Source organism: Hemitrygon akajei, chromosome 3, assembly GCF_048418815.1.
Source record: "Hemitrygon akajei chromosome 3, sHemAka1.3, whole genome shotgun sequence".
Taxonomy (NCBI): domain Eukaryota; kingdom Metazoa; phylum Chordata; class Chondrichthyes; order Myliobatiformes; family Dasyatidae; genus Hemitrygon; species Hemitrygon akajei.
In genome coordinates this window covers 180968339-180983422 of record NC_133126.1, presented here as the reverse complement: position 1 = coordinate 180983422, position 15084 = coordinate 180968339, and the positions used below count along the sequence as shown (strand labels likewise).

At 42.0% G+C, this 15084-nt stretch overlaps 1 protein-coding gene across 3 annotated transcripts in view; it reads left to right on the top strand.

Moving 5' to 3' along the window:
- LOC140725691 (sodium/hydrogen exchanger 9-like) overlaps positions 1 to 15084 on the top strand; it is a 531897-nt gene that overhangs the window by 181596 nt on the left and 335217 nt on the right. For all 3 annotated transcript variants that reach the window (XM_073041518.1, XM_073041520.1, XM_073041519.1), the window contains exon 8: positions 10680 to 10785. In XM_073041518.1, the coding sequence (XP_072897619.1) occupies positions 10680 to 10785 (106 nt within the window). The remainder of the gene's footprint in view (positions 1 to 10679; positions 10786 to 15084) is intronic.

Genomic DNA, 15084 nt, shown 5'->3' with positions numbered 1-15084 from the left:
CTTGTTGACAGTAGATGAGTACAAAGTGGAGATGCATTGAGATACACCAGATGTTTTTGAAGTGCAGCATAATGTAAGATGACATAAGTCTGCAAGCTGGTTCTGGGAACATCTGAGGAGCTCTTGCAGGCTGCAGCTCTGTGAATTTGTTTTCCATGTTTGTGATGTTACTGGATGGTGAGTAGGTGAATGAGTAACCACTGCAGCTTTCAGTGGAAGGAGAGAACTGGCAGCTTCTGCCATGAGCTTTGCACCACTTGGTATGAAAGAAGAACATCTGTCCCTCTACAAGTTGCGAATGGTGTTACACCAACATTTTCATTTGCAGAGGGGCCAGCTTCTCAAAATGCTGCTGTTGAAGTCAGAACTCAGACAGTTTACATGATGTGGGGCTTTGACTGTAGTTCTCCCCAGCAACTACACTCTTCATTACTCATTTCCCCCTTACTGATGACAATGGACCATAACACCATAAGACAGGAGCAGAATTAAGCCATTCAGCCCAGCAAGCCTGTTCCATCATTATATCTTGGCTGATTTACTAGACATCTCAGCCCCATTCTTCTGTCTTCTCCCCTTTACCTTTGTCTCCCTTAATAATCAAAAACCTATCAACCTTGCTTTAAATATACCCAATGACTTGGCCTCCTCAGCCACCTATGGCAATGAATGCCACACATTCATCGCCCTCTGGCTCAAGAAATTCCTCCTCATCTCAGTTATAAATGGACGTCCTTCAATTCTGAGACTGTGCTCTCTGATCCTAGACACTCTTACTATAGGAAGCATCTTCTCCATGTCCACACCATTTTGGCCTTTCAATATTTGATAGGTTTACAGGCCCAAAAGCATCAAATGTTCCTCATATGTTTACTCTTTTATTCCTGGGATCATTCCAGGAATGATGGAACAGGAAAGGAAGAGCTGAGAAGAACAGCAGGTTTCAAGAGTCAAATTGATGGAGGTGCAATTTAATCTAATAAAAAAACTAGGGCATCCTAATAGGACTCGTACTCTGAGACATTTGAATGTTGGATACAAAATAATTAAAACCTGTCAATCATTCTTTCATTGATATGTCTGCTGATTTATCGTCTGACAGGAATATCTTTCTACATCTTCAGGAACGCTCTACAGTCTGGCTTTTGTTGTGAGGTTTTGTAAATCAATATGTGGATGGTCCTAGGAGATGAGGGGCTATACTGGACCTGGTGTTGAGTAATGAGCCCAGTCAGGTGACCGACCCTTTGGTTGGTGAACAGTTAGGGAACAGTGATCACAACTCCTTAACTTTCAGGATAGCTATACAAGGATAGGTATGGTCTCCAACCTGATGGCATGAACATCGATTTCTCGAACTTCCACTAACGCGCCCCCCCCCCCACCACTCCCCATTCCCATTTCCCTCTCTGACCTCATCTCTTTACCTGCCCATCACCTCCCTCTGGTGCTCCTTTCTTCCATGACCTTCTGTCCTCTCCTATCAGATTCCCCCTTCTCCAGCCCTGTAGCACTTTATCCAATCAAATTCCCAGCTCTTCACTTCATCCCCCTCCCAGTTTCAGCAATCACCTTGTGGTTCTTCCTCCCCCACCCCCACTTTCTTACTCTGACTCCTCTTTTTTTTCCCCAGTCCTGATGAAGGGCCTCAGCCCAAAACGTCAACTGTACTCTTTTCCATAGATGTTGCCTGGCCTTCTGAGATCCTCCAGCATTTTGTGTGTGTTGTTTTAATTTCCAGCATCAGCAGATTTTCTCTTGTTTGTGATAGGTATGGTCCTTGCAGGAAAGATTTAAATTGGAGTAGGGCAAATAATGAGGGCATTAAGCAGGAATTAAGAAGAGTTAATTGGGAACACTTTTTCTTTGGCAAGTCCACGTTAGACATGTAGAGGTTGTTTAAAGATCAATTGCACAGAGTACAGAAAAGGTACATTCCTGTTAGAAGGAAGGACAGGGATGGAAAGTTAAGAGAACCTTGGATATCCAGAGAGGTGAATTTAGTCAAAAAGAAAAAGGAATAGCATGTAAAGCATCAGAGGTTAGGATCAAGTGAAGCACATGGTCCAAAGGCTAAATGCCAGAGGTGAGGTGAGAGTGACAGCCCTCAGCATCAAGGCAGCATTTGACTGAGTATGGCATCAAGATGCCCTAGCTAAAATGGAGTCAATGGGAACTAGGGGGAAAACCATCGGATGGTTGGAATCACACCTGACACAAAGGAGATGGTTGTGGTGGTTGGGGGTCAATCATTTCATCCTCAGGACATTACTGCAGGACTTCCTCAGGGAAATGTCCTAGGACCAACCATCTTCAGCTGCTTCATCAATGAACTTCCTTCCGTCACAAGGTCAAAAGTGGGGATGTTTATAGATGACTGCACAATGTTCCACCCCATTCGTGACTCCTCAGATAGTGAAGCAGTTCATACCTAAATGCAGGAGGACCTGGACAATATCTAGGCTTGGGCTGACAAGTGACATGTAACATTCAAGACGCACAAATACCAGGCAGTGACCATCTCCAACAAGAGAGGCTCTAACCATTATTCCTTGATATTCAGTGACATCACCATCACTGAATCCCCTACTGTCAACATCCTGGGGGTTACCATTTACAGGAAACTGAACTGGTTTAGCCATATAAACACCATGGCTACCAGAGCAGGTCAAAGGCGAGGAATCCAGTGGCATGCAACTCACCTCCAGACTGCCCAAAGCCTCTCCACCATCTACAAAGCTCAGGTCAGGAGTGTAATGGAATACTTGCCACTCGCCTGGATGAGTGCAGCTCCATCAACATTCAAGAAGCTTGACACCATCCAATATAAGGCAGCCCACTTGATTAGTACCCCTTCCACAAGCATCTAATTCCTCCACCATTGACGAACAGTTGCAGCAGTGTGTACTGTCTACAAGATGCACTGCAACAACACACCAAAGTTCCTGAGGCAGCACCTTCCAGACCCACGACCATTACCATCTAAAACACAAGCACAAATACCTGGGAACACCACCACTTGGAAATCCACCTCCAAGTCACTCACCATCCTGACTTGGAAACATATCGCCATTCCTTCATTGTGACTGGGTCAAAATCATGGAATTACCTCCCTAACAGCACTGTGGGTGTACCCACACCTCAGGGACTGCAGCAGTTCAAGAAGGCAGCTCATCACCACTTCTCAAGGGCAACTGGGGATGGGCAATAAATGCTGGTTTAACTGGTGATGACCACATCCTGTAAATGAATAAAGGAAAACGCAAGTATAAAGAAGCCAGAAATTAACTAGAGAAGGGAATTTGGAAAGTCAGGAGTGGCCATGAAAAGCCCTTGGCAAGTAGGATTAAGGGGAATCCCAAGGCATTCTATACATACATACATACAGAGTAAGAGTAAAACTCGGGAGTGGGTGGGACTACTCAAGGATAAAGGGGGTAACATTTCCTTGGATGCAAAGAATGTGAGAGATACTTAATGAGAACTTTGCTTTAGTATTTACCGAGGAAAAGGATATGGAATAGCAGGAGATCATTGCTGAGTGTTTAAATACATTGGGGCATTTAGAGGTCAAGAGGGGGAAGTGTTGGGCTTCTTAAGAGTATTAAGGTGGGTAAGTCCCTAGGGCCTGATGAGATTTACCCCAGTTTATTGAAGGAACAAGGAATGAGATTGCTGGGGCCTTGGTCAGCATCTTCATGACTTATCTAGTCACAGGCAAGGTCCCAGAGGACTGGCGAGTGGCTAATGTTGTACCTTTATTTAAAAAGGGAGCAAGAGAAAATCCTGGGATCTGTAGACTGTTGAGTTGTCAGTTGTAGGGAAATTGCTGGAGAAAACTCTTAGGGATAGGATATATGAGCATTCGGAAAGCCACAGCCTAATTAGGGAGAGCCAGCATGATTTTGTGCTGGGCAGATCGTGCATTACCAACTTGATTGAGTTTTCTGACAAGATGACGAGAGAGATTGATGAGGGTAGGGCATTGGATGTTGTCTACATGGATTGTTAGGCATTTGACAAAGTCCCTCATGGGAGGCTAATCCAAAAGATTAAGATGCATGGGCTCAATGGCAAACTGGCTGTTTGGATTCAGAACTGGCTTGCACATAGAAGACAGGGGGTAGTGGTTGAAGGGACTTATTCGAGCTGGAGGTCTGTAATTAATGGTATTCTGCAGGGAACTATACTGAGACCTCTGCTGTTTGTGATGTATATAAATGGCCTGGATGAAAATGTAGATGGGTGGGTTAGTAAATTTGTGGATGACACAAAGATTGGTGGAGTTGTGGATAGTGTAGAAGACTGGCAAAGAGTACAGTGCGATATAGATCAGTTGCAGATATGGGCAGAGAAAAGGCAAATGGAGTTTAACCCAGATAAATGTGAGGGCAAATGCAAAGAGACAGTACACAGTTAAGGACAAGATCCTCAACAATGTTGTTGAGCAGAGAGTTCTTGGGATCCAAATTCATAGCTCTTTAAAAGTGGCAATACAGGTTAATAAGGTGGTTAAGCAGGTTTATGGACTGCTTGCTTATATTGGTCGAGGAATTGAGTTCAAAAGTCAAGAGGTTATGTTGTAACTTTATAAAACTCTGGTTAGTCCACATCTAGAGTATTGTTCAGGTTGCACTATAGGAAAGATGTTGAGGCTTTGGAGAGGTTTACCAGGATGCTGCCTAGTTTAGAGGGTATGTGCTATCATGGCAGCCTGGATAAACTTGCGCTGTTTATGCTGGAGCACCAGGGGCTGAGGGGAGATCCGATAGAGGTTTACAAGATTATGAGAGGCATAGATATAGTAGACAGGGAGTATCTGTTTCCCAGGGTTGAAATGTCTAATCCCAGAAGGCGTGCAATGAAGGTGCGAGGGAATAGGTTTGGGGGGATTTGATGGATAAGTTTCTTACTCAGTGCTATATGCCTGGAATGCGTTGCCGAATAAGGTGATAGAGGCTTTTAAGAGACATTTGAGTAGGCACATGGATCTAAAGAAGATGAAGGGATATCAATATTGTGTAGGTAGGTGGGATTATTGTTTGGATGTATTTGATTTGCTTTTTAACTAGTTGGTACAACATTGTGGGCTGAATGGCCTGTTCCTGTGCTGTACTGTTGTATGTTCTATGTTCTGAAATCTATTTTTAAATTGTATTTTTGGCCAATGATACATATTTAATAAGGAATGAGTTGGTTCCTTGTAAACTGTAAAGTATTCTCCTGGATTTCTTTCCACCTTTAATGTCAGATGGGAAAAACTTTTCACCCTTTTAGTTGGCTTCTGAACTCTGTTGGGTGCCTGCATCTTTTCGTCTCAGCCAAGAGAGGGAGCTAATGACTGTAGCTCTCTAGTTGTGACCTGTGAATCGAAGGATTAAAAAATCCCACTAAATATTGTAATAAAAATGTCGATGTGTCTCAGTTATAACTCCTGTTTTGTATCCTTGTATTATCTCCCCATTTGCCTTTTCTCGTAGCTTGCCCTGTCTCTTTCAGGTCACATTATCTCTCTCCCTAAATTATTAGCCCTAAATTTCTATTAATTTCTCTCTCTCTCTGGGTTTGCATTGTCCTTACATTATCCCATTGAACCCATCATAATCTCAAGGAACAGCACCTCATCTTCTGCCAAGGGACATTATGAGCATGGCACTTGGTCTGACCATGTGGTGATGTCACCTACAAACAAAGACACAACACCTTTCAAATCCCTGTGCCTCTGTCAAAATGTTGTAAAGGTTGATAGTTGTTAGTGGAAACAAACCTTCAAACACCTGTCCTGATACAAGTTTTTGACCCAAGTGTTGATATTTCCTTCCCCCTCCCACACAGATACTGCTTGATCCACTGACTTCCTCAAGCAGATTGTTTGTTGCTCTAGAATGCAGCATCTGCCGTCACTTCTCTTCAAACATCTAACCTAGTTCTTTGCTGATTTAATTTATTTCTTGTCCTCTGGTTCCCCCTGAATACATTTTATTGAAATAGCCTGCCTACTTCCTGCACCCAGGGACAAGGTGTTTGTACCATTTTGAAGAGAAGCCTTCTTTAGGATGCGACATTAAACCAAGGATTATGGGTCAAATGTGGACAAATGAATCGGCATTTTAATCAATATGGATGCTTGGACTGAAGGTTCAGAGTAATTCATTCAATGTTGTATTAGTGTGAGTCTTAGTCTGTAAGACTGTTTTCTCAGTTGGGCATCAATTGGAAGATTTCAAGGGGTAAAGGACAAACCCTCCCCCCCCCCCCATGCCCTGACTTGTATTTACCCTCAAAAACAAATAGAAAAGGAAGGAGAGATGATACAAACTGACAGAAAGGAAGGCACCATTGAGACACACACAAACAATTGTGTTGCTTGTGAGAGCATGCACTCGTGCTCCTTTAGAATAGAATCTCTCATACTCAGACTCTGTGGTTTCTCTCTTATTTTAAGCACTTTCTAAAACTCTGTGCACCATTAGATTAAAAGAGAGTGCTCTCCAACCTAATTGTGGTAAGGCTCTTGAAGCAGGTGATGTTCTCCATTATGCTATTGTGTGAGAGGATCAAAAGAGTTTTTTTTGTTGAAGCTTACTAAAGAATGCTGTAGTACTTCTCATTTTAAACAGTGGTTTTCCAGCAAAACATCTTTATACACAAGCAGCTTCTATTTTTTTCTGTAGCCTTGTGGCACTAGTCTTCAGCCATCCTCTATTTATTTACAATCATACTTCGACTTTCCTTTCTAATCTACAGATTTTAATTCAAGGCCTGCATATAGCTTATTCACCATACTGTATTTATATACAGTACTGTTCAAAATTCTTAGGCACATACATATCGCTAGGGTGTGTAAGATCTTTGCACAGAACCGTATTTATCAATGTGGAGTGGAGAACGAGTTTGTAGGTCTGGTGGGAGTGGCGAGGGTGAAGTGCGGCAAGAGGGGTGTGGGGCAGGTAGAGGAGTGTCGGGGTGGGGGTTGGTGGCACGGGTGCAGACGCACCCAGCCCTGAGACACCAGGCAAGGTCATTTGATTCCAAGCAACTGGTTTATTGATCATTTCAGAATGCCTCTCCTGTTCTTTCTACTCCCTCCCCTCCCTTTCCCCTTCTCTCAATCTTGGTTATCCTCTCCTTGCCCCCTTTCTAAGACTGCTGCGCTGTTACATTGCAGGTATTCCTTTCCAACTCAAGAACAAAGTACTCGTGATCGCCCAGGCTTAGTAGACAGCAGTAAAGAGCTGACTGACGTTAAAGACATCTAATGATCACTGTGCTGTGGCATTACCTTTTTCCAAGTTGTCAGTTCCAAGGAATTTCTGGCGTTTGCCAAGATTGACTTTAACCGCAACAGCTAACCACAACGAAGAGTTCTTTCACATAGTAAATCAGGAAGTAAAAAGCACTATTATTATAGATGTTACAGAGTGTGTAATCAAGGTTAGAGTATTAAGGTAGAAGCTGATTATTATAGTAAACTGTCTACATAATATAGATAATTTCAAATCATACTGAAATTTTAATGATCTGAGGGAAGTCAAAACACACACACACACACACACACACACACACACACACACACACACACACACACACACACACACACACACACACACACACACACACACACACACACACACACACACACACACACACACACACACACACACACACACACACACACACACACACACACACACACACAATCAATTGATTTGTGACCTCCAGGTCTGCAAAGTAAGAGTTCTAGAATAATATTAATTTATAGCCCAAGGCATAACATTTTTAATTTTGCTTACATCAGGTCAAATACATGAATACATGACATTTATTTCAGATTGCTGATTTCTGGAGATTATACTGGGGAAGTTACAGACAGTACAACCGGGGCAGGGTTGGGAAATTGGTAAAACCTTCCAACAGAAATTACTGTCGATTTCAAATCATAAGGTAAGATTGAATAGGTTAGGTCCTTATTTGTTGGCACGTAGAAGATTGAGAGGATTTGATAGAGGTATACAAATTTATGAAGGGTATAGATAGGATAAATGCAACAGGCTTTTTCCACTGAAGTTGGGTGGGACTACAACCAGAGGTCATGGGTTAAGGGTGAAAGATGAAAAGTTTAAGGGGAACATGAGGGGAAACTTCTTCACTCAGAGGGTCATAGGAGTGTAGAATGAGTTGACAGCACAAGTGCTGCATGTAAGCTCGATTTCAATGTTTAAGAGAAGTTTGGATAGGTACATGGATGGTAGAGGTATGGAGGGCTATGTTCCCGGTGCAGGTCGATGGGAGTAGGCAGTTTAAAGGATTCAGCATGGACTAGAAGGACCAAAGGGCCTGTTTCTTTGCTATACTTTTCTACTACTAATAATGGCAAACACTGACATTTTCACTGTCACTATAAGTGCAGATCCTGTGACGATGACATAATGGTGAACAGTTGCCCTATCACTTCCATTACAATTGTTAATGTAGATCCTGAAAGGCAATAGCCTAAACTCTAAGGCTTGTAGGTTTGCAGAGCAGATTCAATGGGCCAAATGGCCATGTTCCTGTGTCTTATCATCTATGGGATTCAATGCAGAATACGGTAATTGTTTGGAAAACTCGTAACATGAAAAAAGAATCCAGAAATATTTATAAAACAGTGGGGCAGATAATTCATCCTCTGCCGTATTCACTAACTGTGCCTGATACTACTGCATCTTCGCTGAACCACTGTGTGAAATTCAATTACATTGACTTCAATTGAATCAGATTTCACAAAGGAATAGAACATTGGTTGCTATGTTTTCCATTTAGTGTGTGTGACTGAGGATGAATGTCTACCTTAAAAGTTCTTTAATACAGTTTTTGAAGAATGGAATTCTTTTTACTAGTTTTATACTCAGTGTACATATAGCTTATTTTCCTTTTGTTTCTTGAGGCTGAGAACTAAACATGTGGAATGTCAACTGAGAAAGAATAGAATAAAAAGTGAGAATGGAAGAAGTTTTTTTTTGTGAATAACAATGTGACATTTGCTAAGAAAAGATAAAATTCCTGGATATCAAATGCAAAACATAAGTCGAAGGACAGTCCATGTGGAAACAAGACGGGTATTTGGAGTGTTGTTTGAGAAGAAGTACTTTCTAATTAGAAAGGCGATTCTATTTATGAGAAAACAAGGAAATGAAACAGTCAGGAGCATATGGGTGTAACTAGTGAATGATACTATATTCTATTTTAGAGCATCTTAGGAAGTTCCTGAAAAATTATGGGGAACTGCACATGAACACAAGAGATCTTGCAGATGATAGAAATCCAGAGCAACACACACACACACACAAAATGCTAGCGGAACTCAGCAGGTCAGGCAACATCTGTGGAAATGAACAGTCAATATTTTGGGCCGAGATCCTTTATCAGGACTGGAAAGGAGGGGGGAAGAAGCCAGAATAAGAAGATGGGGGAAGAGGTGGAGGACAAGCACTCCACTCCATTGCAGTGCTGAAAATGAAGTGCTCAGAGCGGAGACAGTTAAGAAAGACTTGATATGAGGTACTTAAAATAAGGGTTTAGGTGCAGTAAGTAAATAGGAAACTGGTTCCATTGGCTGAAAGGATAGTAGAGTGCTGAAGCATCAGACATGACATGAGAACTCTCTGTAATGTGTTGCCTGGTAGGATGATGGCATCAGCTCCAACTGGAGGCTTCAGAAGAGGAAGAGATTTTAAACTTGAAAGAAAACTAGTTATTTTTTATGGAAATGATCATGAAATTGAACGGACTAAATGTTTCTTTGAGAGTTTTCCCCAATGTCATTGGGCTGAACATCTATCAGCAATAATTGATTCCAATGGCGAACATCAGTTTCCTTTGGAGTTGAGTGATGGGACAGTGGTTTGGTAAGAAGCGACAGGAAGTAGTAAGGTTCAAAGTTGTATCTTGACTGTCAGGACTGTGGCGAACATGGTGTAAATGCTGTAGTCTTCACACGGCTGACAAGGAATAAGTTAGTTTGAGTTAGTGTTCTATATATTTTGGTCAATGCTTAACTTTTTCCACTAATTTTCTCAGTCTCCAGGTCATTATGAAAATCACGGGTAAAAAAAAGCCTGTGATTCTAATACATGTGTTCTGGAAAGTTCAGAAGTTTCTCTGTTTCATTATATGTCTTTAACCCCACCTCCCAAATCCCCTTCAATTTTCAGACCTTAAAACATAAGCCTGGCACCAAATCATCATTTTGATAAGATGAAAAAACAGATACTGGAAATCTGAAGCAAAACTTGGAAAGGAAATCTTACATTTGATGCCTGATGGGTTTTTTTTGGTGTGTTTGTGGCAAGGACAGTGGTAGAAGCACTGCAGCTTGTCGTGCTTCCATCCCAGGACACGGGTAGGTAAGTCTGACAGTGGTGCTGTTTGCTACTCCTGCATCCAGCTGAATGGGCAACAGGCCTGGTCCAAGTTACAGTATCTTCACACTTGGATAGTCTACTGATGTGCAGTGAAGGATTAAGGTGTCTAATTCTGCTTGTGTGCAATATCAGTGGATGGCTGCTGTTTATGGGAAATAACTCAGTTGATAGAGATGATGCCTGGGAAAAGGGAGGGAAAGGGAGAAATTTGGTGAGAAAAGGGAATGGTGCTTATTTTACTTTATCGTTCTTTTCCTTAACCCATGCTGTGATTACTTAACCAAATTTACCAAACTCTGCGAGTTTCCCATGCTGGAGACTGGGATTTTCTTCTTGCTATCCTGGAGTGCGTTTCTCTCAGCTGAGGCATGTGGACTGACGGGTAAGTGAAAATGTGAATGCACTCTTGTCCTGTCTTTGCAGAAATACGATTGACTTCGAATTTCTGAATTTCGATGGAGAGGGGATTTTTATCATGGCAAATGCTGAGGAAAGCTTGAATAAAAGTTGTACTCAGTGTTGACCCCACACCTTTGTAAGTTTCCTGCCTCTTTTTGCCTAAGGCTCCTAATACAGCTCCAAGTTACCGTATGCTGAATGCATTCCTACATCTTTCTTAGAAGTTATATTTGCATGAACTGCTTAATTGCTTTGCTGTTAAATCACATTGTGGTTGTTTGTGACATTGAATTAAGTTCAGTCCTTGCCCGTGCAAGCTTGTTCATTGTGACCAAAGGTTCGGTAAGTTCCTCAATGAATCATTTGCGGACATTGGCACAGTTGGATGGCAGTTTAAATGAGAGCTTTTTTTGAGTAGGAGAACTGTTAAAATGCTACTATTCAGCAGAGGTATTTAATTAAGAAGCCTTCAGTTTTGAGCGCCCCTTTCCCAAAGAGCATTTCACACATGTGATAGGTGTGCCCCTGTTTCTCTTTGCAAGCAAGTGCCTGTCTAGATTCAAGTATAACTGAATGTGGCCAGAAAGAGGTTTCTGAATATCTAACCCCATTCACCACACAGTGGAGATTTCCAAACAGCCTCTACCATGATAACCCCTGGGAAGACAAAGCGGTGGGATTTTTGTCTAGGATCTCATTACTTCCATGAACGTGCATGAAATAAATGAGAAATGATTGAACATAGCAATGAACAGCAATGCTTTTGGCATTGGAAATAGTAATCTTCTGATGATACTATCAAGAGCTTCACTGTTTAATGGTGCCTGCAGGAGCATTGGTGAAGGTGACTCTCAGTGTAGATATGTATAATCAAAGTCCATCTGCCATAGTGTTGTTCACAGAGAGGTTTGAAAATATAATTGAATACATAAATAAAAAATCTGTGACCCTGACCATCTTGGTTCTCCCGTTCCGTAATGCATTCCTTATAAATTGAATCCCAGGTTTTAAAGAGCCTGCCATCTCTATGTCAGCTTTTTGCTAAATCAGATTCCAGCCACCCGATCAAAATTATGCCTCTTGCTATTTAGTTCTCATAAATCAGGTTCCAAGGTTCTGCATATCAGAGCTTTGTATGTTGATTTACTTATAATTTGCAGTCACAGCCTCCCTGCATTGTTCTGTTGATAAATCATGCTCCAGATTTGCCGAGGCATTTTGTACCACTCTCCCATTTCAGAGAGGCCCCAAATACAGCAGGCGTTCAACATCTCTACCACAATGAAAATACTCTTCTGTTTCGTTGACTTCCTCTGTCTCAGAACTTTGTATGATTGCTATGGGGACAGATTACAGATAACTGAAACTGGAAATAATCAAAATAAAGTCAAGTAATCAAACCAAAACTCCAATTATTTAACCAATCAGAGTTCAGGCTTCTGAACTGGCTACTCTGAACTGACTATGGCCTACAGGCTCACTTTCAAAGACTCTTTGCAACCCATTTTCTCAGTGTTATTTTTATTCTCACAACTTGTCTTCTTCTGAATTTTGGTCTTTGTCTATATATTTTTTTTTCATAAAATTCTATTGTATTTCTTTTTTAAGTTGTAAACACCTGCAAGAAAACAGATCTCAAGATAGAGATCTCATGGTAAAACACAGCATATAAAACAAAATATTACCACAAGTAAGTTAACAAAATATAATTCAAAGTGTATATAGTGCGCAGCACAGGTGCAGTAAACAGCTTACTGTCCAAGTGATGAGATCTTGGTAGTGGCAAAATTTAATTTTAACTTTGACATTTTAAAAAAATTGTCAAATACTAGTCAATCGCCATTTCAACAAAATACTTTACACAGAATCCTTTGCAACATCATAAAATCCCAAAGTATTTTGTAATCTATTAGGTAAAGGTATTCAGTCCCCACAACTACTTTCACATTTTACTGTCTCATTTTCTAAATTTAAAATATATTGAAGTAGTTTTTTCTGAGCTAATATAAAAAAACATAATGTATCATGTCAAATCAAGAGAAAAATTCCAAAACCTGTCAACAATTTCCTAAAAAAGTCTGAATCCCCTTTGTAATTGCTATGCTAACCTTTCTCAGGTGCAACCAACTCACCCAATTTGTTGATGTTGTAAATTAGAAGATCACCTGTTTTCAATGAATTCATAAGAATACTGTAAATACCCCCCCTCTAAGTAAGGTCCCACAGTATGATAGATTTTCAGCTGACAAAGTGAAGACAAAAGAGCATTCAAGACAAGACAGGGGAACGATAATAGAGAAGCACAAATCTGGGGAATGGTACAAGACTGTCTCGAAGGCACTGAACATATGTTGGAGCTCTGTGCGGTCCATTGTGAAAAAGTGGAGAAAAACATGAAACCACAGTCACACTGCCTAGGTCAGGCCACCCATCTCAACCTTGGTCCTGGAGAAGAATGGCACTTGTAAGAGAGGCTATTGTGACGTCGACAGTCTTTCTGAGTGAGCTGCAACTGGAGATGAAGTTCATGACTCTCTTGCACTAAAAGGATTTTTATGAAGCAGTGGCAAGGAATAAGCCCTGACTAAAAAAACATATCTCTGCCCTTAAAGACTTTGTAAAGCATCACTTAGAATAGTGGTCAGCAACCCGTCGATCACAATCGACTGGTCGATCTTTGAGACTTTCCTAGTCGATCCCGAAAAAAAAAGAAATACACAAATACTGTTGAGAGATTGTTTCCGGGTTGCGGGATTTTAGTTCCGTTCTTTCTGCCCAGTGCGCATGTGTGTAGCTCCCCCACTACGCACTACACAGTGTACTTCAGTGGTCCCCAACCACTGGGCCACGAGGAAACGATATGATTTGGCGATATGAAAGGATATGAGTCAGCTGCACCTTTCCTCATTCCCTGTTATGCCCACTGTTGAACTTGAACACAGGCGAGGCCATCAGTCCCCTAAACACAGTGATACCCTCGCGCCAGGGATCACTGGTTGGCTTCAGGTAATCTGCCGCCTCAGGCAGCTGGCGAGAAGTGCCGATGCTATTGGCCTGGAGCGTGGACAGATGGATCTGCCTCTTAACCTGTCTACCACACCGAATGTTTGTGGGGAGCCCAGTGCTAAAATATTTGCAGATGACCTAATTCGGGCTTAGGGTTTTGTAAGTAGCAGAGCAGCTACCTCGCTATGATCTACTGAAAGTCATCCCTCGAGCCAAACTTTTGTTGGCCGATAGATCCTACTGACCTACAAGGAGGGCAGGCACACGCCCTGTCGCATTCCTCGCTCGGTTGGTCGCTGTCTCCGGACTGTGACCGCCGCGGCCCTGGTACGGGAACAGCTGCACCTGGCCAAGGCGTCTGGCGGCGGGCAGGCGGGAGATTGTCTAATAAGGCAATGAAGCACTCAAAACTGCTTCAGCAACTTGAGTCCAAGCACCCTGCACTTAAAGACAAGCCTGATGAGCTTTTTCAGTGGAAAAAACGTGAGCAAGCAGGACAGAAGCTAAGTGCTGATAGCCACGAAAATTAAATTGCGGAATAGACTGGATATAAGGAACCTGATTCGAGTATCGCTGTATTCCGGTCGTGTTTAACAACCCCCCCCCCCCCCCCCCCCCGTTGGCCGGTCCGCAAGAATATTGTCAATATTAAACCTGTCCGTGATGCAAAAAAAAGGGTTGTGACCTCTGGTGTACATACATTATTTCTACTTCTGGGTTGCGGGGTTTTACTTCCAGTCTTTTCTGCCCAGTGCGCATGAGTGTGACTGATCGATTTGGGGTCGATCTTGCCGTTCACTAAGGCCAAGGTAGGGGATCTTGGGCTTAAAAAGGTTGGTGACCACTAACTTAGAAGATACTTTAAAGATGTGGAAGAAGGTCTTGTGGTCAGATGAGACTGAAGTGGAAATGTTGGCCTCAACACTAAATGGTACGTGCAGCATAAATCTAATACAGGTGTCCCCCGCTTTATGAATGTTCGCTTTACGCCACTTCGCTTTTACATAAGACCGACATTAGTAACCTGTTTTCGCATTACAAAGAGGATTTTCACTTTTATGAAAATTTTTCCCATATAAGTTAATGGTTCTTTGCTTTACGCCATTTCAGCTTAAGAAAGGTTTCATGGGAACACTCTACCTTTGTTCTGCTGTACTGCACATCAACAAAATGACACCATCTCTACTGTAAGGTATGGTGGAGGTAACATCATGCTTTGGTGATGCTTTTCAGCAGCAGGCACTGGAAATCTGGTCAGGATTGATGGAAAGATGAA